At 38.9% G+C, this 27,077-nt stretch overlaps 1 protein-coding gene across 5 annotated transcripts; it reads left to right on the top strand.

Moving 5' to 3' along the window:
• Positions 1 to 318: 318 nt before the first annotated feature.
• Positions 319 to 26,727, top strand: CLCC1 (chloride channel CLIC like 1). Of its 5 annotated transcripts, none has more exons than XM_012751645.2 (13): positions 319 to 462; positions 9,530 to 9,674; positions 9,764 to 9,893; positions 10,802 to 10,903; positions 12,986 to 13,093; positions 16,728 to 16,949; positions 17,188 to 17,328; positions 18,113 to 18,206; positions 19,404 to 19,501; positions 19,784 to 19,930; positions 21,753 to 22,094; positions 23,670 to 23,973; positions 26,381 to 26,727. In XM_012751645.2, exons 3-12 carry the CDS (start codon positions 9,765 to 9,767, stop codon positions 23,928 to 23,930), a joined length of 1,644 nt encoding a protein of 547 aa, XP_012607099.1. In that variant the 5' UTR covers positions 319 to 462; positions 9,530 to 9,674; position 9,764; the 3' UTR covers positions 23,931 to 23,973; positions 26,381 to 26,727. The 5 variants fall into 5 exon arrangements, with proteins under 5 accessions (XP_012607099.1, XP_012607100.1, XP_075856046.1 ...); XM_012751646.2 differs by having other exon boundaries at positions 23,670 to 23,978; XM_075999931.1 differs by having other exon boundaries at positions 9,533 to 9,674; positions 23,670 to 26,727.
• Positions 26,728 to 27,077: the final 350 nt, after the last annotated feature.

Raw genomic sequence — 27,077 nt, 5'->3', positions numbered from 1 at the left:
CCCGTAGTATGCAATCCTCCTCCTCGCCCCGCCCCCATACAAGACTACCGCTGTCATTCATTATCCCCATTTTAAAACTTATGCTCAAAATAGATCTCCGGCTTCATTGCAAATGTTATTCGAACTTATGAAATAAGTTAATAGTAAGAAAATACGTTTCCCATCCCTTTCATATATTTGGGTCCCATGTAGGATTTCACTGCTAGAGAGGGTCCCGCAGATGAAAATGAAAGCAAACCCCCAGCATTACACCGGTCACCAAAGCCGGCCCCGCCCCCTCGGCGGGGCCAATCAGCTGCGCGCGCAGGAGGGACACGCAGCCGCCGGCCGAGCAGTCGATGAGGAGGCGCGCGAGTTCCCGCGGGCGTTGAAGCGCTCGGTGTCCGTGGCAAACGGCTCGCCATCTTCTCCCGCCGGCTCTGGCAGATACCTTCCTGGAGAGGCAGAGAAGCGACCCGGGACGTGAGTCTGCACGGTCGGGTGTATCTGTGCGGCGGGCGGGGCTGCAGGTTCGGCCCGGCGGGCCCCGCGGGCGGGCGGCTCGGACGCCGGGAGGCCTCAGGCGCTATCCCGGGCTGGGGCTGTGCTCGCGCCCGGGGGTGACTTCGCGGCTCTCGGCTTCCCAGGGGCCGAGCACCCGGCCCGCAGCTTCTGTACCGGGCGGCGGCCTTGCTGGTGGCAGCGCGATTGCTGTGACGTTACTTGGCTCAAAGAAAGGCCTAGGGGAAAGGCGCGGCAAGTGCAAAGCGACCCTCGAGGGAACGCTCAATTCTGTTGGCTTCGGTTATCTCTGAAAACTTTAAGCATAATTTAAACAGATACTGTCAGCAAAATAGATCGGATTTAGTAGTAATGTTTTAAAACTCCAAATTTATGAATTAACGCAGTTAAAAAATAAAAAACCTCCAACTCTGAGTGTAAAAAGTTGGAGATGCCACAACCCTGTATGTTTATAACTGAGTGGTGAAAAACAGTTCAGGTTTTTTCTGTGTCAGTGGTTATGAAAGTGTGGTCCTCAGGTTAGCTTCATTGTCATCTGGGAACTTGTTAGAAATGCAAATTCTCAGTGCCAAGAAACCACACAAACACACTCAAGCTAAATTGCAAGCCCCTGACTTTTACGCTGTGGCGCTTATAGACTAATACTGAATGTGATTTCCACTACGCAAGTTAGTTTTGCCTTTCCCATTACACGTGTAAATTTGTTGAAATCAAAGACTTTTCGTTTGTGCCAATTTCTACTCAGTGACTGACAGTCTCCGTGGAGATCAGTATTTCCTGATAGCTCTCTGGTCTAGTAGCTCATGTAACAGCCCAGTTTCCACTCAGAGACCCTATCCTCTCTGAGAAGCCCCTCAGGGCCGCTGGCACTTTTGCCCTCCAGAGGCAGTTTAGGTAGAGCCAGTCTGGGTTCTACCGTTTACTGGCCTAGTGGCCTTGGGCAAGTTACTTGTTTTTCAGTCTATAAAATGAAGATGATACTACTACTACCAAGAATTTTTTTTGAGGATTAAGTGAAGGAATACATGTAATACTGCTTGGCACATAGTAACAAAATATTAGCTATTATATATATTATAATTTTGATATTATTAGTACCAAAGCCTGAGGCAGATGATAAAAATAGTAGGAAGTGTGTGGGGGGGTGGAGTACCACTGACAAGTAGTATTAATAGAATGACACAGGTGCCTCCATTAAATTAAACCAATATAGGATGGTCACATTGCTTCTCAGTGTGGTCTGTAGGCATCTGGTCTGTGGCATCACCAGGAACTTGTTAGAAGTGCAGAATCTGAGACTCACCTTAGATTGCTGAATCAAAGTCTGTTTTTTAAAACAAGCTCTCTAGTAGGTTTAAATGCAGCTTTGTTTGGAGCAAGCATGAGATTAATTGTAAGATTTCTCAAGGAATTCCAACCTTAAATCAACGGCCACAGGGATCTGGCAGGGGAGCTTGAATTTCCAGCTGATTCTATTCTCTCTCACCCACTGGTGGTCCATCATTTCTACATTGCTAATCTCTAGCCTTGGATAAATCTCTGGTTCTGTTGAGCATTATTGAGAAATAACTATGGAGAAAGTAACATAGTTGCCCATAGTATGATTTTGTGGGTGTCACAGGCTTTTCATTCAGCTCTCTTAGTCTAATGCCCCCTATAGTGCTTTTTTCCAAATCTCCATTCCCCCATCCCAACCTTCACACATACAGTGACATTCCTAATGGAGTATTTCTTTGTCCACTTGATATTGTATTATAACATGAACTATGTCAGCTTCTCTTACTTTAGAAATTTTATCTTCATTCTTCTTCATTTATTTCTATTTATGAAGAAGTGTATAACCTTCTTGCCTATGAAAAATCTTTCTTGTAGCCTTGATTTCGTATGCCCCCATCTTCTTGGAGCTGAATAACCAGCTGTAGATTTGGGGGTTCCCACAACCCCCTCAGGTTGGATAATTACCTAGAACAACTCACAGAACTCACTGAAAACACTATACTTATAATTTTGTAATGAAAGATACAGATCAGGAACAGCTAAATAGAGGAACACGTAGGGCAAGTTCTGTGGGGGAAGACAGAGCTTCTAAACCCTCTCCTAAAGGAATCCAGGTGTGTCACCTTCCCAGCACATCAATTGTTCATCAACCAGGAAGCAACAGGTATGTAGGCATGATTGATTAAATCACTGGCTACATGATTGAACTCAGTCTCCAGCCCCTTTCCTACCCTTCTCTCCCAGGAGGTTGGGTAGTTGCTGAGTTCCAGTCCTCTAATCACTTTCTTGGTCTTTCTGATGACCAACCCACATCCTGAACTAGTCTAGGGGCCCACCTTGAGTCATATCATTAGCATAACAAAGATATATCACTCAGGAAATTATTAGGATTTTTTAATGAACCAGGGACGAAGTCCAGGTATCCTTTATTATACTGCAGGAGCCCTCTACGGATCACTGGAGTTATCCTAAGCACCTTTCTCCTCAGGTCAAACTCCATGACTCAGGGGCTTCTAACTCTTGTCTGAGTTCCGCTTTCCTGTACCCATGGTCTGGAAACTCTCTTAAGGCAGTAAACTGGGGCTATGTTTGTTTCCCATAGTTTTGGGACCACTATCTTTTGTTTCCTGGTATCCAGTGTCTTGAAAACTTGTTCTATATATTTTGTGCAGAGTTTTTGGTTATTCAGGCAAGAGGGTAGATCTGGTCCCTGTAACTCCTTCTTGGCCAGAAGTAGGAGTTGGGGAAGTGCTTTGGAGTAAGTAGTCTCCTCCTTATCCTCAGGGAATATGTTCCAAGGCCCCCAGTAGATGCCTGATACCTTGGATCAGGCCGCCTCAAACTACGGCCCGCAGGCCACATGTGGTGTTTTTGCCCATTTGTTTTTTTACTTCAAAATAAGATATGTGCAGTGTGCATAGGAATTTGTTCATAGTTTTTTTTAAAACTATAGTCCAGCCCTCCAATGGTCTGAGGGACGGTGAACTGGCCCCCTGTTTAAAAAGTTTGAGGACCCCTGCCTTGGATAGTACTGAACCCTATAAAAATATATATATATATATATATATATATATATAAACATTATAATATATATGTTTATATGTTTCTATATATATAAACATTATATATAACATATATATAATGTTTTATCCTATACATATGTACCTATGACAAAGTTTAACTTATAAACTAGGAACAGTAAGACATTAGCAGCAATAACTAGTAATAAAATAGAACAATTATAACAATATACTGAAATAAAAGTTATGCACCATCGCTGGAACTTTTGCAGTTTGAGGTGTGACATCAAAACTAGCAAGAATTTCTTTTTCTTTACAATTTAATGGATAGATGACTTATTCTTACTGTAGATCTTAGCAACCTCATCATATGATGTTTTTTCCTTAAGTAGAGAACTTTCACCTTTTCACTTAAAGGAAGCACTTTATAGCTTCTATTTGGCATATCTGAATTGCCAGCATCATTACTCTTATGCTTTGGGGCTGCTATTAAGTAAAATAAGGGTTACTTGAACACAAGCACTGCCGCACTTCCACGTTTGTTCTGATAACCCAGATGGCTACTAAGTGACTAACTAGTGGGTCGCCTCTATGGCTTGGATATGCTAGACAAGGTGATGATTCACGTCCCAGAGGGGTGGCGGGGGACAGTGAGAGATTTCATCACGCTACTTAGAGTGGTGTGTAATTTAAAATTTAAAAATTGTTTACTTCTGGAATTTTTCATTTAATATTTTCCCACTGTGGTTGACTGTGGGTAACTGAAACCTTGGAAAGCAAAACTGCAAATAGAGGGATTACTGTATAGAGTTACTATGTCACCTTGACCCAAAACCTCTCCATGAATTATTCCTTTAACTATTTTTTTGTTTTGTTTTGTTTTGGAGACAGGGTCTCACATTGTTGCCTGGACACCAGGCCAGCGGCATGATCATAGCTCACTGCAACCTCATTAAAGCAAAATTAAAGCTTTAAAGCTATGTTCCCCCTTAGTGGGTGGCCTTCTGTGTGGTCATTTAGGGACTTAGGCTCCTTCTATAGTTTGACTGCCCTCCTGTAGGGTTCAGTGTCCTCTGCATTCCCTGGTGGGGTAGGGGAGCTGATGGAGAATTATCTGTGGGGGGCTTCTTTCCACTCCTGTGCATTGACTGGAAGTTAATTATCACGTAGACATACTTAAGGAAGAGAGGCTGAGACGTACAGTCAACATTTGTCCATAAATAAGAAGAAATGTACCTGGTGACTTATTATCTGGTCTTTGCCACATGTAGTAGGGTCTACCTTCAAATTTTTTTTTATCCGACCACATTGCTGCTATCTTACTTCATGCCACCTTCATCTCTCAACTGGGCTACTTACTGCAAGTTCTCCTAACTAATCTCCTGCTTTTGTTCTTTCATTCCAATTTCCACATAGCAGCCACAGTGATTTCTGTTAGAATGTAAACCAGATTCTATCATGTCCCTGCTTAAAATCCTCTAGTGGCTTCCAGTTACACTTAGAGTAACAGCCACACTCTTTATGGCCTACCACTCCTTCCCCACAGCAAGTATAAGAATCTTTATACTTGCTGTGTCTTCTCTGTGGACATTCTTCTGCCTAAGGTTATCTTATTTTTCTGCTTTAATGTTGTTATCTATTTGCTGTGTAACAAACCACCCCAAAGTTTAATGGCTTTAAACAACACTTTTATTATCTTTCTTGAATCTATGGGTTTATGGGGTTTGACTGGCCTCAGTTGGATATTTCTTTTATTGTATATGATGTTGGCTAGGTCACCAAGTTGGTCACCAAGAGATTGGACTGGAACCACCTAGATGGTTCATTCACATGCCTGGCCATTGATGTTGGCTACAGGCTAGGAGCTCAGCCTCTCCACGTGGCTTGGCCTTTTTACAAGGTGGCAACTGGGTTCTATGAGGGGATATCCCAAGAGCAGATGTTCTGTGTTAGGGTTCTCCAGAAAGAACCAATAAGAGAGAGGGATGGATGGGTGAAAGGGGGGGAGGGGTTGTTAGGGGAATTAGCTCTTGTGATTATGGAGGCTGAGAAGTGCCATGATAGGCTGTCTGTAAGGTGGAGACCCTGGAATGCCAATAAGCCTGGTTCAGTCCATGTCTGAATGCCTCAGAACCAGGGAAACTGATGGTATAATTTTCAGTCTGAGGCTGTAGGCCTAAGAACCTGGGGGGAGTCCTCCATTGGTGTAAATCCTGGAGTCCACAGCCAGAGAGCCTGGATTTCTGATGTCCAAGGGCAGGAGAAGAAAAGTGTCCCTGCTCTAGGAGAGAGATAGGAAATCACCTTTCCTCTGCCTTTTTTGTTGTATTAGGGCCCCCAGCTGACTGGATGCTGCCTGCCCACATTGAGGGCAGATCTTCCACACTCAGTCCACTGACTCATGAACTGATCTCCTCTGGAAATACCACGTAGACACATCCAGAAGTAATGCTTTACCAGTGCTGTAGGTATTTCTTAGTCCAGTCAAGTAGACACTTAAAATTAACCATCATATGTTCCAAAGGGAATAAAGTAGAAACAGGTAACCTTCTTCCAGGCTAGGCCCAGAACCAACACAATATTTTGGTAAAATAGTGAGAGGGCCAGCCCAGATTCAGAAGGGGAAATAAACTTTGTCTCTCAATGGGGGAGCATGACTGAGAATTTGTGGCCATCTTTAATCTGATCAGAGGCTTTCCCTGAAATACCCAACATAGCCTAATTCATCTGTACCATTGTCTTGCTTTATCATCTTCTTAGGATTTATCACTATTTCAATTTTTTTGTGTGTGTATATACTCCCACAAATACACGTCACTCTTTCAGACTGAGTACCATATCCTTTTTCTACTTCAGCCTCTTCCTTGGACTCTCTAAATTCAGTTTTTTCCTCATTCTGTAATCTCTATCTATATATATATGTAGATAGATATAGATAGTTGTTGCCAACTTATTCTTCTTCCTCCCTAGAATGTAAACTTCTTGAAGAAAACCTGACCTGGCCGTGCGGGATGGCTCATGCCTGTATCCTAGCACTCTGGGAGTCCGAGGCAGGGGGATCACTCAAGGTCAGGAGTTCGAAACCAGCCTGAGCCAGAGCGAGACCCCGTCTCTACTAAAAAATAGAAAGAAATTAATTGGCCAACTAAAAATATATCGAAAAAATTAGCTGGTCATGGTGCCACATGCCTTGTAGTCCCAGCTACTGGGAAGGCTAAGGCAGAAGGATTGCTTGAGCCCAGGAGTTTGAGGTTGCTGTAAGCTAGGCTGACGCCACACACTCTAGCCTAGCACAGGCAACAGAGTGAGACTCTGTCTCAAAAAAAAAAAAAAAAAGGGAAACCTGGCTTGTCTAGTTTCCTACTATCCCTGTCACTTAAGATAGTGTCCAATACACAGTATGTATTTAGTAAATGCTGAACGAATGAATGGTGAACTTTTTCCCCCAAACCATACTCTCATTCTGAATTTCTTTTTTAAGTTAATATCACCTTTTTTGTTACTGCTAGGCCTTAAAATCTTGAAGCCATGTTTGTCATCTTTCTTTTCCTTTCCTTCTATGTGCTGAAGTCTGTAGAATTAATCTTCAAAATGTGCCATGTGGCCGGGCGCGGTGGCTCACGCCTGTAATCCTAGCACTCTGGGAGGCCGAGGCGGGCGGATTGCTCAAGGTCAGGAGTTCAAAACCAGCCTGAGCGAGACCCCGTCTCTACCATAAAAATAGAAAGAAATTAATTGGCCAACTAATATATATAATATAAAAATCAGCCGGGCATGGTGGCTTGTGCCTGTAGTCCCAGCTACTTGGGAGGCTGAGGCAGGAGGATCACTTGAGCCCAGGAGTTTGAGGTTGCTGTGAACTAGGCTGATGCCACGGCACTCACTCTAGCCTAGGCAAGAAAGCGAGACTCTGTCTCAAAAAAAAAAAAAAAAAAAAAAAATGTGCCATGTGTGTTCTGTTTTTATTGTTGCCACTCTTGTAGACCAAGTACCACATCCTTTTTCTATCAGCCTCTTTTTGGGCTTTTTGAATCTAGTGTTTTCCTCATTCTGTACACTTAATGCTAATTTTATCTTCCCAAAATGTAGCTCCCACCACTCTTGGTAGTTGTTAGCAGATTGAACTTAGGTGAACTTATGCTTTTACTTTGGCAGTGTTTTCACAACCCACCTCTCCATCTCAACATCCCACCACATCCATCCTTGCATTTACAATTTATGAAGCATACACTTTGCTCTTATTATGCCTTTGCCTCCCCTATCTAGCACTCTTAAAATGTTGCCCATACTTCAAATTCTGTTTCCCATACCATTCCTCCATGAATTCTTTCCAGTTTCTTCCAATCCGATGTGCTTTCTTCATCCTTGGGACCTCTAAAATCCTTTGAGTCTTTGCTACAGCTTTGATCATTTGCATTTGCTGCTTAATAAATATTTACTGAAGGTCTTTCATGTGCCAACCACTGGGCTGGATGTTGAGCTTGGGAAGACAGAGGGGGCAAGTTGGAGAAGTCCATGGGAAGGTGACTTGAGGTTTGGGCAAGATGTTACCTTTCCCTGGAGAAGTTCAAATTATAGTGCAGTAGTTTTCTACCTTGGGTGCATGTTGGAACTACCAGAGGGAGTTTTAAAAATCTCAGTGCCTAGGTCCCAACTCCAGAGATTCTGATTTAATTGGTCTGTGATGTGGCTAGGGCATTGGAAATTTTGGAAGCTCCTACAGTGATTCTAATGTGGAGCCAAGGTTGAGAGCTAACTGTGCTAATATTAATAGAAGAGACAGACCAATAAGTGGCATTTCACTTTGTGTTATGCTAGAATTAGAATAATAAACAGGTCACACAGGGGAACAGAGGTGTATTTAATTTAGCCTGGAGTTCCTTTTTTTTTTTAAGACAGAGTCTCACTTTGTTGCCCAGGCTAGAATGAGTGCCGTGGCGTCAGCCTAGCTCACAGCAACCTCAAACTCCTGGGCTCAAGCAATCCTCCTGCCTCAGCCTCCCGAGTAGCTGGGACTACAGGCATACGCCACCATGCCTGGCTAATGTTTTCTATATATATATTAGTTGGCCAATTAATTTTCTTTCTATTTATAGTATAGACGGGGTCTCACTCTTGCTCAGGTTGGTCTTGAACTCCTGAGCTCAAACGATCCACCCTCCTTGGCCTCCCAGAGAGCTAGGATTACAGGCATGAGCCACTGCGTCCAGCCCCCCCCCCCTTTTTTTTTTTTAATAAAAAAGAGAGTCTTGCACTGTCACCCATGCTAGAGTGCAGTGGCTTGATCATAGTCCACTGAAGGGTCAAACTCCTAAGCTCAAGTGATCCTCCCCTGTCAGGCTCCCAAGTAATTTAAACTATAGGTATGTGCTGTCACACCTGGCTAATTTTAAAATATTTTTGTAGAGACAGGGTGTTGTGTTGCCCAGGCTGATCTCAGACCCCTGGACTCAAGTGATCTTGGAACTCCTAAAACCCTGGGATTACAGGCGTGAGCCACCACGCCTTTTATCCATTCATCAGGATGGAAATTTGAGTTGTTTCTACCTTTTGGCTATTAGGAAAAATGTTGCTATAAACATTCATGTACAAGTTTTTGTGTGGACATAATATTTTCATTTCTCTTGTGTGTATTACCTGGGAATAGAGTTGCTGGGCCACATGAAAAATACCTATTTTCTTATCATCTCAATGAGAATATTGTGCATCTGTGTATATTTTTTATATGTGAATACCATTTTACTAGTTTTATTAGTTCCTATCCATAAAGTGTTTTCTTTCTTTTTTATTTATTTTTTTTTTTTTGAGACAGAATCTCACTCTGTTGCCTGGGCTAAGGGCTAGAGTGCTGTGGCATCAGCCTAGCTCATAGCAACCTCAAACTCCTGGGCTCAAGCAATCCTTCTGCCTCAGCCTCCCAAGTAGCTGGGACTACCGGCATGCACCACCATGTCCAGCTAATTTTTTCTATATATTTTTTAGTTATCCAGCTAATTTCTTTCTATTTTTAGTAGAGACGGGGTCTCGCTCTTGCTCAGGCTGGTCTCGAACTCCTGAGCTGAAACGATCCACCTGCCTCAGGCTCCCAGAGTGCTAGGATTACAGGAGTGAGCCAGCACATCCAGCCATAAAGTGTTTTCTTAACACTAAAAGGAAGTAGGTATATTGTTTTTATTACAGAAAAATCTATTTTAAAAATACTTATATTTCATTATATGTATTAAACATTTTTTAACCTTATACAGGATGCTGTATTCTTTGCTCCTTTGTGAATGTCTGTTGCTGATAGCTGGTTATGCTCATGATGATGAATGGATTGACCCCACAGACATGCTTAACTATGATGCTGCTTCAGGAACAATGAGAAAATCTCAGGTATTAAAAAAATGCCTGTGTGTATGAGACCTTATCAGTCCCATGATGGAAATACCGTGTTTCCCTGAAAATAAGACAGAGTCTTATATTTATTTTTCCTTACGAAGACACCCTCGGACTTATTTTCAGGGGATGTGTTATTTTTTTTAAGTATGGTACAATCTACATTTATTCAAATATAGTTGTTCTTCATAACTCTCCAAACAAACCCTGAATTCCATCCTGAATTTCTTGCGACTCTATTTCCTTTATAACCATTGGCCCCAATCTCTCATGTCGAGCAACAGAGCTCTCATGGGGCAGATGAGAAGGGCTGCTCAAGATGAGAAGGGCTGCTCATCTACTTTACCGCTCCATGACAAAATGCATGGATTGGGCAGATGGGCTTCGTAGCCGCTCCCATCACTAGGTCTTATTTCCAGGGGTAGGGCTTTTATTGCACAAATGCTTAGAAATCCTGCTAGGGCTTATTTTATGGATAGGTCTTATTTTTGGGGAAACACGGTAGTCTACTTTTGTTACTGTTTTACACAGAGCTATGAGAGTCATGTATCAATGATTAGCTGTTATGCAGAATACTTTCTTGACATTCATAATCTAAGATTATTTCAAACCCACATTGAATTTGTGGGTTTGCTCATGATGCAGCAAACTAATTTGATTTTAATTCTTAGTATATACATTAAGCAGCAAACTGACTTTAATTCTTAGTATATACATTATGCAGCAAACTAAATTGATTTTAATTCTTAGTATATACATTGGAGACTTTCACTTTTTTTGTGGTTCACTACAGTTGAAGACTGTAACAAGCAGAATCATAAAATGATGAAATCAAAATCTTAGTCTTCATTAACTGAAGGTTATTTTTACAACTGAACAAAGAAAATCTCTCTACTTTGTTTTAGGTGAAATATGGTATTTCAGAGAAAAAGGATGTGAGTCCTGACTTGTCATATGCTGATGAAATTTCAGAATGTTATCACAAACTTGATTCTTTAACTCATAAGGTTAGATTTTCTTCATTCATAAATTTTATATTAAATTGCTCTGTTTTCTTGTATTTGGTAATATTATTTGTTTCTAGTGTTTTTATGTATGATATGATTTATATATATAAAATTTTTCTTTAGTTACTCTAGCCTTGATTTCTCTTTAGTCTTGGTTTCTCTAACAGTACCTTGTATTTTTCTGTAATAATGTTTATCTCACTATATTATAATTATTTCTTTGCCAGACTAAACTTCTTGGCGCAAGGAATATGTTTTATTCATCGTAATTCTCCATCAGTCACAGCACAGCGCTGGAGCATAGTATACTCTCAACAAATGTAGCAATTGAAGAAATGGGCGTATTACCAGCTTATAAGCATAAGAGTTACTCTTACAAATATAAAGGATTATTAAGATTTAGTGTGTAATAGCTATCATTCCTTCATTTATCCAATCCATTTTTTTTTTTAATGTAGCTGAAGTAGGGTTTATACAAAAGGAAATAAGTCAAGGTTAAGGGATTTGAATGTATTCATTATTTGCTGTGTGAACCACCCTCTGTTGGTTGTGTAGGCAGAGTGGACTGATAGCAATGTAGAGGGGGCCTGGAATGGAGAGCAGGGTGGCAATGAGATCAGCAGGGGTTACAGATGTCCAGTAATGCTGAAGGCTCAAAATGAGGCAGTGATAGGGGTTGAAGATAAGAGGCAAGTATAAAACTTTTACAAGGTAGAATAGACAAAGGTGGATGGCTGAGGGAAGGCAGGGATAAGGGATAGAGAAGAGCCAGAGTGAATGGGTGAGGTTCCTAGCTGGAGAGACTGGGAGAGTTTGTTAATTGAGATCCAGAAATATCCCAATCAAGATCTATAATCACCTGCTTGTGGTTCTTTTTAAATGTGAATATTGTCTCACCTAAGTGCTAGCAAAGAAATGCTTGGATAAAATTTGCTTCACTTTGTGTATTATGATATAGTGAGCTAGTCTGGTTGCACAGTAAGAAATCCAGAAATGCCTTTTTACAGAAATTTTTTATTCCATTGTTTTTGACTTTGTTTTAACATGATTGGCAAAATGGACTCTTGAGTTCTTGTTTTTTTGTTTTTTGTTTTAAAAAGTTGTTCTCTTAACCGCTGTTAGTGTGGCGGGCCAAAATACCGGCTTTTGCATCTAGGGCGCAAAAGCTGATATTTCGGCCCACCTCACTATAGAGGGTTAATATATAAAAAATGACTTACAAACCGTGCCTGTTGTTTAACTTCTTGAATGTCCTTCTATACTGACTAAGTGTGTGTGCTGTTCAATTACTGTCATGTTTATCAACTGAAGCCCATTTCAGTGCTCAACTCAACGGATGGCTCACACTCGGTTAAAATACAAGTTATCACAAAGTTACTTTAATGTTTGTAAACTATCTACTACCTTCACCCAGCAACTGGACCCGCTGTGGTGGTGGTAGAGCTAAGTTCAGAGGAAGTCTGCTCTAATGCAGAGTTATATACTGAAGGGTTACCACGTGTAACCCTAGAGAAACTATGGTTTCTGCCTTCCTGAGCATTCTATATAGTATAGGATGATTAATTGCTGATGGAAAAATTAATAAAAGGCCAAAAGTAATAGGCACATTTAAGAAATTCTTTGCTGTGTCCATTTCATCTTCTGGCTTAATCTTGTCTGTATTTCTTCATCTCTTTGTCTCTATGTGTATTTATCCTTCCTTCCCTTCTTTCCCTCCTTTTCTCCTGTTAAATCGATGCTTTGGAATTAGAAAGCAGCAAATTAGTTCAGATGCTCTGTTTGTGGATCTCTGTCTCCTTGCTTCGTGATCTTCAGCTTTAAAATTGCTGAAAGTCAACAGAAAAACTGCTAGGTCAGGACTAAGTACGGGACATGTGTTTTTTATTTGTTGCCTACTTGCCCTTTGCAAAGAGAACACATGGGAAGTAGGCAAACCATACGCTGTAATGTAGCTGATAAATGGAAGCTTGATAAAAACAATTAGCTCCTTACCTTGATTTTGATGGCACCACTAAACTAAAAACTTGACCCTTACATTAAACTTTTATGCTAACTAGTGTTGAATTTATTGTGTGATTACAGATTGATGAGTGTGAAAAGAAAAAGAGAAAAGACTATGAGAGTCAAAGCAATCCTGTTTTTAGGAGATACTTAAATAAGATTTTAATTGAAGCTGGAAAGCTTGGACTTGTGAGTATTTGATGGTGTGTTATTAATCTGAATAGTGGATATTTCATTATTTATTAATTTCAAATTATATAAAGAAGTGATAAAGCATCATTATGCTTTAACAGAGGCTAGCTGACTCACATTTTTTTTTTTTTTTTTTTTTTTTTTTGAGACAGAGTCTCTCTCTGTTGCCCAGGCTAGAGTGCTGTGTCGTCAGCGTAGCTCACAGTAACCTCAAACTCCTGGGCTCAACATCCTCCTGCCTCAGCCTCCCAAGTAGCTGGGACTACAGGCATGTGCCACCATGCCCAGCTAATTTTTTCTATATATTTTTAGTTGACCAACTAATTTCTTTCTATTTTTAGTAGAGATGGGGTCTCGCTCTTGCTCAGGCTGCTCTCAAACTCCAGACCTTGAGTGATCCCCCCACCTCGGCCTCCCAGAGTGCTAGGATTACAGCCATGAGCCACTGCGCCTGGCCTTTTTTTTTTTTTTTAAACCAAAAGCTATGCAGACAGGATTAAAGGTACTAGCCTGCTTTGCAATGGTTTGGTGGAAGGCAATTAGTACAGACCACTCTTCTTTTTCTTACAGTTTGTGGGAATTTATTTATCTAACCCTGTGCACTGCTTTACCACTTAATTGAGGTGAGAAGGTAGGGTGATAATTCTGTCCTGACCCAACTTCTTATTTTCCACCATTTCCATACTTTCTTAGTCACATAATGTAAGATAATTATACATTGAGGAAAAGAAAAAAATGTGTTTTATGTAGTTTTTTCTCCTTGCTGTTTAGTTTGGCAAGTGTTGCTTTACAGAATTGTATATCATGTGCATGTTATTCATAATTAATGTTAAAATTTCCATTTTTTAGAGTATCATTTTTACTTTTGGGAGTGAAAGCATCAAGGAAACTTATAATTTAGTAACTTACAACATTTATAAAGCTCATTTAAAAGCTCTTAGATTTTTTTCTTTTTCTTATTGTGCATGTTACCAGAATTGGTTTAGAGAGTCAGAGGCCAGACTGTTGTTTTGGTCTGGCCATTAGCCCCAACCACCAGAAGCAGTAATGATCCCTGAAAATGAAAGGCTCTTACATCAACAGAAGGCAGGTTGGTGGAACTCGCTAGACTCCTATCTTCCTGTTACTCTAAGAAATGACCAAAAGGGAAAGGAGTGTTAGATGAGTAATTTAATAAACCACTTTATTCTGGACGTGTAAAAACAGATGTTCTCATATCTATATCCTCTAATCTGAGTCTTATAGCTGTATGCAGGGTGGAAAAGAACCTAGATGAGGAAACCAATGGAGCCAGAAATACTCAAGATGGAAATGCTTGGCAATACTTAGTTCCTGATTTTTAAAATATATTTATCACCAGGCGGGAGGCTCGCTCAAGGTCAGGAGTTCAAAACCAGCCTGAGCAAGAGTGAGACCCCCGTCTCTACTAAAAATAGAAAGAAATTAATTGGCCAACTAAAAATATATAGAAAAAATTAGCCGGGCATGGTGGCACATGCCTTTAGTCCCAGCTACATAGGAGGCTGAAGCAGAAGGATTGCCTTAGCCCAGGAGTTTGAGGTTGCTGTGAGCTAGGCTGATGCTATGGCACCCTAGCCCGGGCAACAGAGTGAGACTGTGTCTCAAAAAAAAAAAACATTTATTAATATTAATCAATGATGGCTACTTTAATGCTTACTGATATTATGTGGCATGTTGGTTTTTCTCATTTACCTTTTTGTATCTGTATTTACTCTTGTGAAAGAAAAAGGAATTTTTTCTTATTTGTATCAAGTGATCAGTGAGTGCAAAATGTTGTTTACAGTGATTTTCCTTAGCTGAATTCACACTAATTGTTATAAGTATCATGTATTCATAGAAACCCATTATTTTGTTACTTTTTGAGATCCCTTTTGTTTTTCTTATTTGAACTACTGCAAATTTTAGGCTACCTGAAAACTGGCAGCAAATGAAAAGTCAAAAAGTGAATTATAAAATAAAGATATACAGTTGATCCTTATTATTTTTAGATTCCAAATTTATGAATTTATCTCCTCATTAAAGTTTCTTTGTAACCTCAAAATCAAAATACTCAGGGTGTTTTTTGTGGTCATTCTTGGACATGTGCAGAGTGCCAAAAAATGTGTTGCCTGATACACCAACTGAGGGTGGAACAAGGCAACTGAAACTCTACTTTCTTGTTTTGGCATTCAAACCGCAAACAAGTGTCTTTTTTTTGTGGTCCAATTTTTTCTGCTTTTTTGTGGGGAGGATGCTGACTTTCTTATCTAAAATGGCCCCTAAATGTAGTGCTGAACTGCCATCTAGTGTTCCTTTTTTTAAAAAAAAACTCAGAGAACGTAGATTAATATGACAGCTAGTGTTCCTAAGTGTAAGAAGGCTGTAAAGTGCCTTACAGAGAAAATATGTATGTTAGATAGGCTTCGTTCAGGTGTGAGTTATAGGACTATTGGCCGTGCAGTCATTGTTATTGAATCAATAATATATATATTTGGTAAGTTGTCCTTTAACAGAAACATACAGAACATATGCAAAACAAGGTTATGTATTGATTAGTTAATGAAAATATTATGACCAGGCCAGGCATGGTGGCTCACAACTGTAATCCTAGCACTCTGGAAGGCCGAGGTGGGAGGATCGCTCAAGGTCAGGAGTTCAAAACCAGCCTGAGCAAAAGCGAGACCCCGTCTCTACTATAAATAGAAAGAAATTAGCTGGACAACTAAAAATATAGAGAAAAATTTAGCCAGGCATGGTGGTGCATGCCTGTAGTCCCAGCTACTCAGGAGGCTGAGGCAGGAGGACTGCTTGAGCCCAGGATTCAAGGTTGCTGTGAGCTAGGCTGACGCCATGGCACTCTAGCCAAGGTGATAGAGTGACACTCTGTCTCAAAAAGAAAGAAAGAAAACATTATGACCAGAGGTTTGCAGGAACCAAATCCTATATTTTCTGTAGGAGTAATGATTCAGTACTTGCTAATTAGTGTCTGAGGTAACTTTATAGAATCCAACTACTGCAAATAGCAAGAATCATAAATTTTTAGTAAAATTTATAGTAATTTTTAAATGCTTTTCACATATATCATCTTTGGTTTTCATGTTGGCCTATGATACAGAAGTGGATATTATTCTTTTTTTTTTTTTTTTTTTTTTTTTTTTTGAGACAGAGTCTCACTTTTGTTGCCCTGGCTAGAGTGAGTGCCGTGGCGTCAGCCTAGCTCACAGCAACCTCAAACTCCTGGGCTCAAGCGATCCTCCTGCCTCAGCCTCCCAAGTAGCTGGGACTACAGGCATGCGCCACCATGCCCGGCTAATTTTTTCTATATATATATATTTTTTAGTTGGTCAATTAATTTCTTTCTATTTTTAGTAGAGACGGGGTCTCGCTCAGGATGGTTTCGAACTCCCAACCTCGAGCAATCCGCCCGCCTCGGCCTCCCAGAGTGCTAGGATTACAGGCGTGAGCCACCGCGCCCGGCCTGGATATTATTCTTATATGTTTGAAATGTTGCAAACTAATTACTTATTAATATTTAGCTCCAAATTGGCTTTTGTCTTAAAATGTTTAATGTAATGTAATTATAAAATTACCTTTCTATTGTTTTTTTTTTTTTTTGGTAAATTTAATTTAGCCTGATGCAAACAAAGACGCTATGCATTATGATGCTGAGATTATCCTTAAAAGACAAACCTTGTTAGAAATACAGAAGTTTCTTAGTGGAGAAGACTGGAAACCAGGTGCCTTGGATGATGTACTGAGTGATATTTTAATTAATTTTAAGTTTCATGATTTTGAAACATGGAAGTGGCGATTTGAAGATTCTTTTGGAGTGGATCCATATAATGTGTTAATGGTAAGATGGGATGAGGGCAACATGGTTAAGTTTCTTTTTAAATATACTTTGAAAACTCCACCATAATTATATTAAGAACCTATACTAAGTCACTCATACTGTATTGATGAGCAAGCAACATAGTAGTACAAATGATTTTATATATTTGAGCCCAGTTTTTTTGTTTCGAGTGACTACTAATGTTTTATGGTGGGAGGAAATCTTATAGTGACTCTGATTTCTGCCTTCTGTTTTTGAGGTACTTCTGTGTCTGCTCTGCATCGTGGCATTAGTAGCTACCGAGCTGTGGACATATGTACGTTGGTACACCCAGCTGAGACGTGTTTTAATCATCAGTTTTCTCTTCAGTTTGGGATGGAATTGGATGTATTTATATAAGGTATTAAAAGGTGGAGGGTTTTAAAATATCAAAGTATGAATTCATTCATCTGAAAAATGGAAAGAATAATACAGAAGCAAAAAAGTTTTTTAAATATAATTTTTAAAATTAAAAAAAGATAAAAATAACATGAATTCATAATAAAAGAAAACTATAACTCATTTAGTGCAATCTTTTTAGTAAAGTGTTCTTTTCTTATAATTACTTGTAAAGAAGGCAATTGTAATTATAATTAGTTCTTTTTTTTTTTTGAGACAGAGTCTCGCTTTGTTGCCCAGGCTAGAGTGAGTGCCGTGGCATCAGCCTAGCTCACAGCAACCTCAAACTCCTGGGCTCGAGTGATCCTTCTGCCTCAGCCTCCCGGGTAGCTGGGACTACAGGCATGCGCCACCATGCCCGGCTAATTTTTTATATATATATTAGTTGGCCAATTAATTTCTTTCTATTTATAGTAGAGACGGGGTCTCGCTCTTGCTCAGGCTGGTTTTGAACTCCTGACCTTGAGCAATCCGCCCGCCTCGGCCTCCCAAGAGCTAGGATTACAGGCGTGAGCCACAGCGCCCGGCCGTAGTTCTTTATCCTTACTTATTGCACTAAGACCATACTTTTCCATGAGCTGAAAATAGGTACTCTTTAAAAATAATGTTTTTTTTTTCTATTAAAAAATTTTAAACAATCTGGTTTAGATGAATGGTAAAGACACACTGAACTCTAGGGCTTTTTGGATGTGTAGGTGTAAACTTTCATTAACACCCTTTCATGGTTCCCTTTTGGTGCTGGTCAGCTAGCTTTTGCACAGCATCAGGCTGAAGTTGCCAAGATGGCGCCATTAAACAATGTGTGTGCTGAAAAGATGGATTGGACTGCAAGTCTTTGGGGTAAGGCATTTGTTCACTTGGCCTTATTTTGAATAGAATTTCTAAAAATGAGAGAATATATTAGTAATTACAAAGAAAATGATAAAATGCCAGAAGAGGCTTTCTATGATGGAATCTTTAATATCAGAAGAACATGCAAGAGGAGTCTTAGGTTTAAAACCAGTGACTTTGTGTGTTCGTGTAAAGTCACAGGGAAGGAATAGAAATTGTATACATGTTGAGTCTCATGTCTTCTTCCATTAGACTGTGAAGGATCCTGTGCTCATTTTTGTTTTTCTAGTCCTTAGCAGTGTTCAGCACATTCTAGGTCCTCAACAGAAGTTTATTAAAGAAGTGAATGAAAGTATATGAGTTAATATCTATCTTAGATTTAATCTCCTTATATCAGCTTATCAAAGTTGATGTTGTAGCTTTGCTGTACTTTTTTGTTTTAACTAAGGGAAAAATTTTGTTTTTTATTCTTTCAGATTTTATAAATATTCTCACTAATGTTGATTGTGTTTGGTTGTGTATATCTAGCAATGGGAATAGTTTGCTCATGTTCAAAGGCACTTTATAAATGCAAGTCCATTATGATTGACAACATAGAAACTCAGCAGATTCTACAAATGGGTTCCAAAATTAATGTTTCTTTAAAAAAAGTTTCTTAGAAAGCCAATTCAGCTTTGTTTCTTAGCTTCAGAGACAACGAAATACCTCCTCTAGCTCAGGCTAGTTTCCAAATGAGATAACTGTAGATTCACAAGCAGTTATAAGAAATAATACATAGAGAGCCTATGTACATTTTTCCCACTTTCCCCCAATGATAACATCTTACACGACTATAATAGTACAATATCAGAGCCAGGATATTGACTTTGATACAATCCACCAATTTTATTTAGATTTCCCAAGTTTTACCTATACTTATTTGTGCGTGTAAAAAACTGCTTTTAATTATTTACATTTTAGACATTTTTATAAGATATAATTTTTTATCTGTATAAGACTTGTATAATTTGAATGGGTTTTTAAAATAAATGTGACTTTGGACATAGGATGAAAGTTTTAAAAATCAGCATTACAGAAAATCAATTTTAAATGTAAAATAAAACAATTTAAAATTGATTGATGGGTGGTCAGTGAGGGTCAAAACCACAGTATTGTATTATTATTATTTTTTAAATGAGTCAGTGTTTTATCTGTTTCTCTAAATAGAGTGGTTTAGAAGTTCATGGACCTATAAGGATGACCCATGCCAAAAATACTATGAACTTTTATTAGTCAACCCTATTTGGTTGGTCCCACCAACAAAGGTAAATACAGCATATTTTTTGTAAAAATTACTTATACAAAGTAAGGCAAAAATTTATTATATTTCTAAAAAATTTTTGTGTTTTTAGGATCATTTTGCTAATAATCTTTGTTCTAGAAAAAATACTTCCTTTACATAGTGATTTTTCACATTAAAAGTGACATATGACAGCATTTTAATTTGTTAACATAATTTCAGCCTCAGGGCACAATGAATTTTGACTCATTCTGTGTGCCTCAGTCCTTTGAGGAAAAAATTAAGTTGCTTTTATTTCTTGTTATAGGCACTGGCAGTTACATTCACCAACTTTGTAACAGAGCCACTGAAGTACATTGGAAAAGGAACTGGTGAATTTATTAAAGCACTCATGAAGGAGATTCCAGCGTTACTTCACATTCCTGTGCTGATAATTATAGCATTAGCTGTCTTGGTTAGTATAATTAGCACTGTCAGTATTTAGCAGGATTTACAGAAAAGCAATTCTAAAATTATTAGGCTTCTATGATGTTGTAAGTCAGGCTAAGTCACGCTTACTGGAATGAAGAGGTGATTTTTTTCTTTTTTTGGAGACAGGCTCTCACTCTGTCACCCAGGCTGGAGTGCAGGGGCACAATCATAGCTCACTGCAGACTCAAATTTGTGGGCTAAGCGATCCTGCATCAGCCTTCCTGTGATTTTTAAGTGATACAGATTTATTTATGCTTACCTGTATGTTACTCTAATTAAGGAAGTGGTTCTCTAGTTTGATTGTAGATGTCTTAGCAATGATTTAGATTAATAATCCCTTTTTAAAGTTGTTCTTTAAACTTGGTGAATTAATACACAGGAAGTTGGTTACTTCCTTTTTGAGAAAGGGGGCTTTCTTATTTCAGTCTGAGTTTTTGCAGCACTTGGAAAGTAAGAGCATTGGGTTTAACACAGAATCAGAAAGGGATATAGAAAAAGGTGGGTATACTGAGAAATATTAATAGTTTGGGGGATCCAGAAGCAGACATTTATTAAAAAGAAATATTACTGGTCATTCATCCATGGTCTTTTCAGCTTCTTTGCTGTAGGTTTTTTAGCTGTTACTCAAATAAAGTAGTTGTTACACAAAACAAAAAGAACTCAGATCTGCCATGGGAAATTCTTCTCCCTAAGGATACAAAATTCACTATGCTCTATTATAATAACTTTGAAATTGTTCCATTTTGGTTTTGTTTTCTGGCTTGTGATTACAGGATTCAGTGGGTTAAGAGGTATGATTTTTTTAGGTAACACACTAGTTTTATAGTAATAGTTTAATCTCTGAAACTGAAATTATAAGCAAAAGCTCCATCTCTTTTTGTATCTGCTCCCTAGGAAAAGTTATGCTCTTTGACTTTTGCTGATTCTGTTTTCAAATAGAAGTATGTCTCTAGTACAGGGATTTTCAAACTTTTTGTTTTCAGGACCCCTGTACCCCCTTAAAAATTGAAGACCACAAAGAGCTTTTGTTTATGGGGATTATATTTTATATATAATATAAAATATATGTTACCTTATACTGATATTTATCATATTAGGAATTAAAACTGAGAAATTTAAAAAATATAAGCACTATATACAGCATACATCCTATGAATCCTCACAGTGTGGATGTCACTTTAGCCTCTGGAGGACTCTGCTGCACACTGAGAAGATAGTGAAGAAGACAGATAATGTATTGTGAAAAGTTTTGACCTCACAGATCTCCTGAAAGAGTCTCAGGGATCCCTCCCAGGGGTCCCCGGGCCACACTTTGAGAATTGTTGTCTACTTTTTCTCATAGAGTGTGAATCGAAACCTGTTGAATTTTAGCTGTAGCTTAGTCCAAGTTTGTATTTGTAAAAAGTACACCTATAGGAGAATGTTTACATAATGATGTAGAACTTTAAATAATTTTCAGCATTTACCTTATATGAGGGTGTGAATATAGAAACATATGAACAATTATCAGATAGCTAGAACCTTCTAATTTAAATTTCTAGGCTTTGGCCTGCCATTGTTACAATTCAGTCAAAATGTGTCCAACTGATTAAAATGTGTACTTAGTACTGAATGGTTTATTAAATTTTATTATTAATCCAAAGAAGAGGTCTCTAATGAAAAGAGTCATATTAACATGTTGATGCCCATAAATGCCACAAGTTAAATTTCTTAATTTTGTTAGCATCCTGACAAAAACACCTCATAACTTTTCATTATAATCCAGCCATTAAGTCCTCAGGAAAGTGTGTGTATTTTCTTTATAGAGTTTCTGCTATGGTGCCGGAACATCAGTTCATGTGCTAAGACATTTGAGTGGTCCTGAGAGAGAACCTCCCCGGGCACTCCAGCCAGATGACAGAAGAAGGCAGAAGGAAATTGATTATAGACCCCATGGTGGAGCAGGTGATGCAGATTTCTATTATAGGGGCCACATTTGCCCCATTCAACAAGGCCCTTATGACAAAACATATGAGGGTAGAAGAGATGTTTTGAGAGAGAGAGATGTTGACTTGAGATTTCAGACTGGCAACAAGAGCCCTGAAGTGCTCCGGGCATTTGATATACCAGACGCAGAGGCACGAGAGCATCCTGAGGTGGTACCCAGTGTAAGTTAGCAACTGTTTATTTTGCTGTCCCTTCATACTAGGCCTAAATGCTTCCTATAGAGCTTTTGATAAGTGTTTTTAATCTTTTACCTTTCATTGTTAATTTTATCACAATTAATCTAATCTCTCCCCCTTTCTGGCCAAAAGTTAGTCCAGCTTCCTCAGAAGAAATAAAATGAGATTTAATTTTTATGTTAAATGTTATTTAATGGTAGTTTGTTAGAACAGATGGTAATTCATATGAAATTTCATACGAAGCTGACAAATGAGCATGACTGAAATTTCTGTCTTTGAAGAGATCAGAGAGAAGGCCTCACTGAAGACCCAGAGCCCTAGGAAACTAGCAGTAGAGCCCTAAAGTCTTAGCTAGATGGAAGAGAGAGAGGGGTTGGGAGGATTTAAAAACCTTGCTTTGCCAAATATTCTGTATCATTGATTGGTTAGACTATACTTTTAACCTGCAGAATGGTGCATTTTTCACCATTATTGGTCTTTTAAAGGGACCTTTCCATTTCTGTTTGAGAGAGGAATTTATATTGTTATTTGCAAAGTTTAAGTTGCAACTATAAACCTTTGAGAAACAGTTATGAGCATAATAGAATCTAGGAAATTATAGCGTCTTTTCCCATAGAATTCCTTATAAAAATAAACATATCTACATGTATCTAGAAAACCTTAAGATGCTCCTTCCAGCTTTTGATAGTTACCTGTCACTCATCTCAAAAATCTTCCAGTGATGAGTTTTAAATTTATTTGGGGAAAAAAAAAAAAAAATCTTCCAGTGACTTCCTATGTCACTCATAGGGAAAGCCAGGTATGGCAGTGGCTTAGGGGCCTCCTTGATATGCCCTTTTCTCACATCCACTACCTTACAGGTCATCTCCTACTCACTCTATTTCAGCCACAAGAGCTCCTGCCTGTTCCTTGAACTCAGAGCCTTTATATTTCCTGTACACTCTGTCTAGGATGCTCTTCAGCTATATATCATATGGTACTTTTCTTTAGACCTTTAGTCATGTCACCTTTTCAGACCACCCTAATTTAAACTGCAGTCCAACCCTACCCTTCCCCCCGCCTTCTTCCAGCACTTCATCTTTTTTCTCTTTTTCTACATAGCCCTTCATTCAACAGATGATGTTATCCTTCCTTAATTTGTTTATTGCCTGATTCTCTCCCAAACCTAAATGTAAGTTCCAGTGAGAGTAGTTTTTGTATTTTATTCCTGTTGTATCCCTAGCACCTAGAACTTGGTATGTGCTCAGTAAATATTTGTCAAATGAATTATTGTCACCAATCAAGAAGAGTTAGCAATACTGGTCACCAATCTTCTTGACTCCTTCTAAGCTGGGCCACTAAGACCACCTAGTATATCCTAAGTGTTCCCACTCCTCCATGTACAGTTCTGTGAGGCTTAATAACATTTATATAATTATAATCCAGCATTGGAACCAGGATTTTAAAGAGTTTGGAACTAGCTTCAACCAATTTGGGTAGGAACTTGTTAGATATATTTGATTATGAAAACTTCACATTACCTTAAACAGTTAAAACAAAATATAATTCTGTACTTTATAGCATAAATCACCTATTTTGGATACAAAGCCCAAAGAGATTGGTGAAATCCCAGGAGAAAGCATACCAACTGAAAGCAGCAAGTCTGCTAAGCCTGTCTCTGACCAGGAGGTATCGGGGAATATGGAGGGTTCACCTGCAGTGGAAAAGGCCCAGCTCAAGACTGAAGCCAAAGGCAACTCAGGGGAAGGCGATGCTCACAGCCCAGCAAGAACTGCTGCTGGAGCATGTGGAAAGGACCCGGTTGGCAGCCCCTGTGGCTAGAGGAACACAGACACAAGTGACAGCTCTGAAGTCTTTGGATTTTGTAAAGTATACTCTTAACTCGATTCACTCTTCTTTATGAATGTTCTGATATTTACTACAAAGATGCCAACTTAAACATTAACATTTTTACTGACAATCCGAATTAACAAACACATTTATGTATGTAAAAGCTTTTGTTTTAATTCCATCTTCTCTTTGATATATACATCCCATAAAGTTTTGAAGTGTTAAATTTTAGAACAGGGTCTCACAGAATTTATATTTTAAGATGAATATATGGCATACTTCACTGAGTCTGGATAAAGAGGCCAGTTTGTATTAGGGGACATTGAAAAAGAAATTTTAGGAACCAACTAACCAAAGTTTGTTGCCTAGTGGAAGTCCTGTAATACCCACTTTAGTTAACAGCATAATCTGTTCTGCATTGGACTCAAAGTATTTCCAATGTGATAGGTACTCAAAAACTATTTTTAAGAAGAATCCACTGTAGTTAAGTTTGCCCTCTTTGTGCACTCCAGCATCTTAATGCAGCTGTGCAGTACACATTACCAGCATCGGTAGGATTGACACCTTAGTGTATCTCTATTTAGGCCACCCACAGATCAGTGTGCCTTTCTAGTTTCATCTCTCCTGCAGCTATTACTGGGCCTGCTTCCTTATTGTCCCTTTTACTTTTATGTAAGCTGAGACAGAACTGAAGATTGCTAGGGGACTTTAGATATCATAGCTTGTTATATCAGTAATCTCAACATTACATAGTAGATTTGGAGAGTGGCTTTATTCTTTCCCCCACCAAGGCTGGGCGAGGTGGCTCACGCCTGTAATCCTAGCACTCCGGGAGGCCAAGACAGGAGGATCGCTCAAGGTCAGGAGTTCGAAACCAGCCTGAGCAAGAGCAAGACCCCGTCTCTACTAAAAATAGAAAGAAATTAATTGGCCAACTAAAAATATATATAGAAAAAGTTAGCTGGGCATGGTGGCACATGCCTGTAGTCTCAGCTACTCAGGAGGCTGAGGTGGGAGGATTGCTTGAGCCCAGGAGTTTGAGGTTGCTGTGAGCTAGGCTGATGCCATGGCACTCTAGCCAGGGCAACAGAGACTCTGTCTTAAATAAATAAATAAATAAAATTTAAAAAAATATTCTTTCCCCCACCAAATGAAGTGTACAGGCTTTTATCAAACCTGTTTTTCTTGTTGCTCAGAATCCTAGCGGTTGAGACTATTAGATGTTACCATATCTTATTTATATTATAGCAAACCATATTGTCTTGGCCATATGAAGTTCTAAATTTTAGATATCTATACATAGTAAAGAATACAGTGGTAAGGAAAACAGAGTAGGATGTTTTCCTTAACTGCCCATAGGTCATCATCAGCATTTTTAGTCTGATTTTAAAAAGCATTCCTCATTTTAAATTTTTTTAAAAAGCAATTTATAAATTTTGCACATGTTCCTAGCTAGCAGATATCAGATACATCATGTCTCCTTTGTTTTAACCATATTCACACTAGAAGCCATGTTTAGCTGCTTACTAAAAGTGATACCAGTCAGGAATAAATTCTTAAAATTTTCAGGCAGGCATTTGTTTCAGAAAATATATTTAGCCGGGCGCGGTGGCTCACGCCTGTAATCCTAGCTCTCTGGGAAGCCGAGGCGGGCGGATTGCTCAAGGTCAGGAGTTCAAAACCAGCCTGAACAAGAGCGAGACCCCGTCTCTACTATAAATAGAAAGAAATTGGCCAACTGATATATATATAAAAAATTAGCCGGGCATGGTGGCGCATGCCTGTAGTCCCAGCTACTCGGGAGGCTGAGGCAGAAGGATCACTCGAGCCCAGGAGTTTGAGGTTGCTGTGAGCTAGGCTGATGCCACAGCACTCACTCTAGCCTGGACAACAAGCGAGACTCTGTCTCAAAAAGAAAAAGAAAATCATACATTTGCTTTTTGATTTTTTTTTTTTAATGAAATGCAGAATACCCATTTTTGGCCCCCAGAAGTGTTACTTTAGGTGCCTGTAGCAATTTAGTTTTACAGGTTAATATTCTAGTTTAATATTACAAACATCTATAGCATCTCTTCAGAAAGGTAATCTTTTTTTCCAAGAAGTACATAGGATTTTATATTAAGATTTTTTTTTAACACAGCAGGCATATAACAAATTAATGACAGGATGCCTGCAGTTTAGATTTGGGAACATCAGTGTATGTAAAGTAGTCCTCTCTGGGGACTAGACCTGTTCACACTGATTGGTGAATATGCTCCCAAGGTGGGAGTTGTCCTGAGTTGTGATCTGATTCTGAAGTGAAACAAATGTCTCAGGTGATAGAGTGTATGGTGAGAGTAGAATTCTGCTTGCACTCTTGACTGCTTTTACTCCAATCCAAAAATGAGTTCCTTTTTTAAAATTTTTAAATAAAATTTCATCTTTGCATTCTTTCATTACAGATATCCATTTGGGGATGAAATCTACTTTGACAGCTAGCAAGGCAACATGCTACTGCTGTTGAATGATGACAGCAATTCAGGGAAGACTTTATTAAAGCAAATCGAACTTATCAAGGCCAGTTGATTACCGGAAAAGTGATAAGGCTTGTTTATTGACTAGCCAATATTTGTCATTAAAATTAAGGCTTATAGTGAGCAGCTTTTAGGAAAATGAGAAAGCAGTTAAGACAGAGATAGACAGCTGTTAAAAGCAGTTTTTAAATGGAATGGATAATGTTGAATGTTTACAGGGTCTAAGAAACACTGTATATACAAAATAAACTTATTTTTACATTATTGTGATTTGATATGTTGCCTTTGCTCGTTGAATTTTTTTGTAAGAAAAAGCTCCATGAGTCTATGGCCATACCACCCTGAACACGCCCGATCTTGGAAGCTAAGCAGGGTCAGGTCTGGTTAGTACTTGGATGGGAGAAAAAGCTCCATGAAACTTATGTTACCTTGGGATAGTATATCTTATATATAACATATGTGAAACATAATGTAATCTAGGTTTTAACTTCATACTTTCTTTTAACTTAATGCTTTGATCTTAAAACCAAGAATAATGCTTTTCTTTTTCACAGAGCCCTTAATATAATTTCAGACTCTGTGACTCTCTCTCACATTGGCCGTTTAGAGTACTCACTGCCCATAA

The sequence above is a fragment of the Microcebus murinus genome, chromosome 2 (assembly GCF_040939455.1).
Source record: "Microcebus murinus isolate Inina chromosome 2, M.murinus_Inina_mat1.0, whole genome shotgun sequence".
Taxonomy (NCBI): domain Eukaryota; kingdom Metazoa; phylum Chordata; class Mammalia; order Primates; family Cheirogaleidae; genus Microcebus; species Microcebus murinus.
Note: the sequence above shows the minus strand (reverse complement) of the source record. Positions and strands in the feature narration are given on the sequence as shown.

Bases quoted from the DNA above. Each gene is read 5' to 3' on its own strand.
- CLCC1 (XM_012751647.2), top strand. From the start codon at position 9,765: ATGCTGTATTCTTTGCTCCTTTGTGAATGTCTGTTGCTGATAGCTGGT. The intron at 16,950-17,187 runs GTAAGATGGGAT...TCTGTTTTTGAG, and splicing joins ATCCATATAATGTGTTAATG to GTACTTCTGTGTCTGCTCTG. The intron at 18,207-19,403 runs GTAAGGCATTTG...TTCTCTAAATAG, and splicing joins TTGGACTGCAAGTCTTTGGG to AGTGGTTTAGAAGTTCATGG.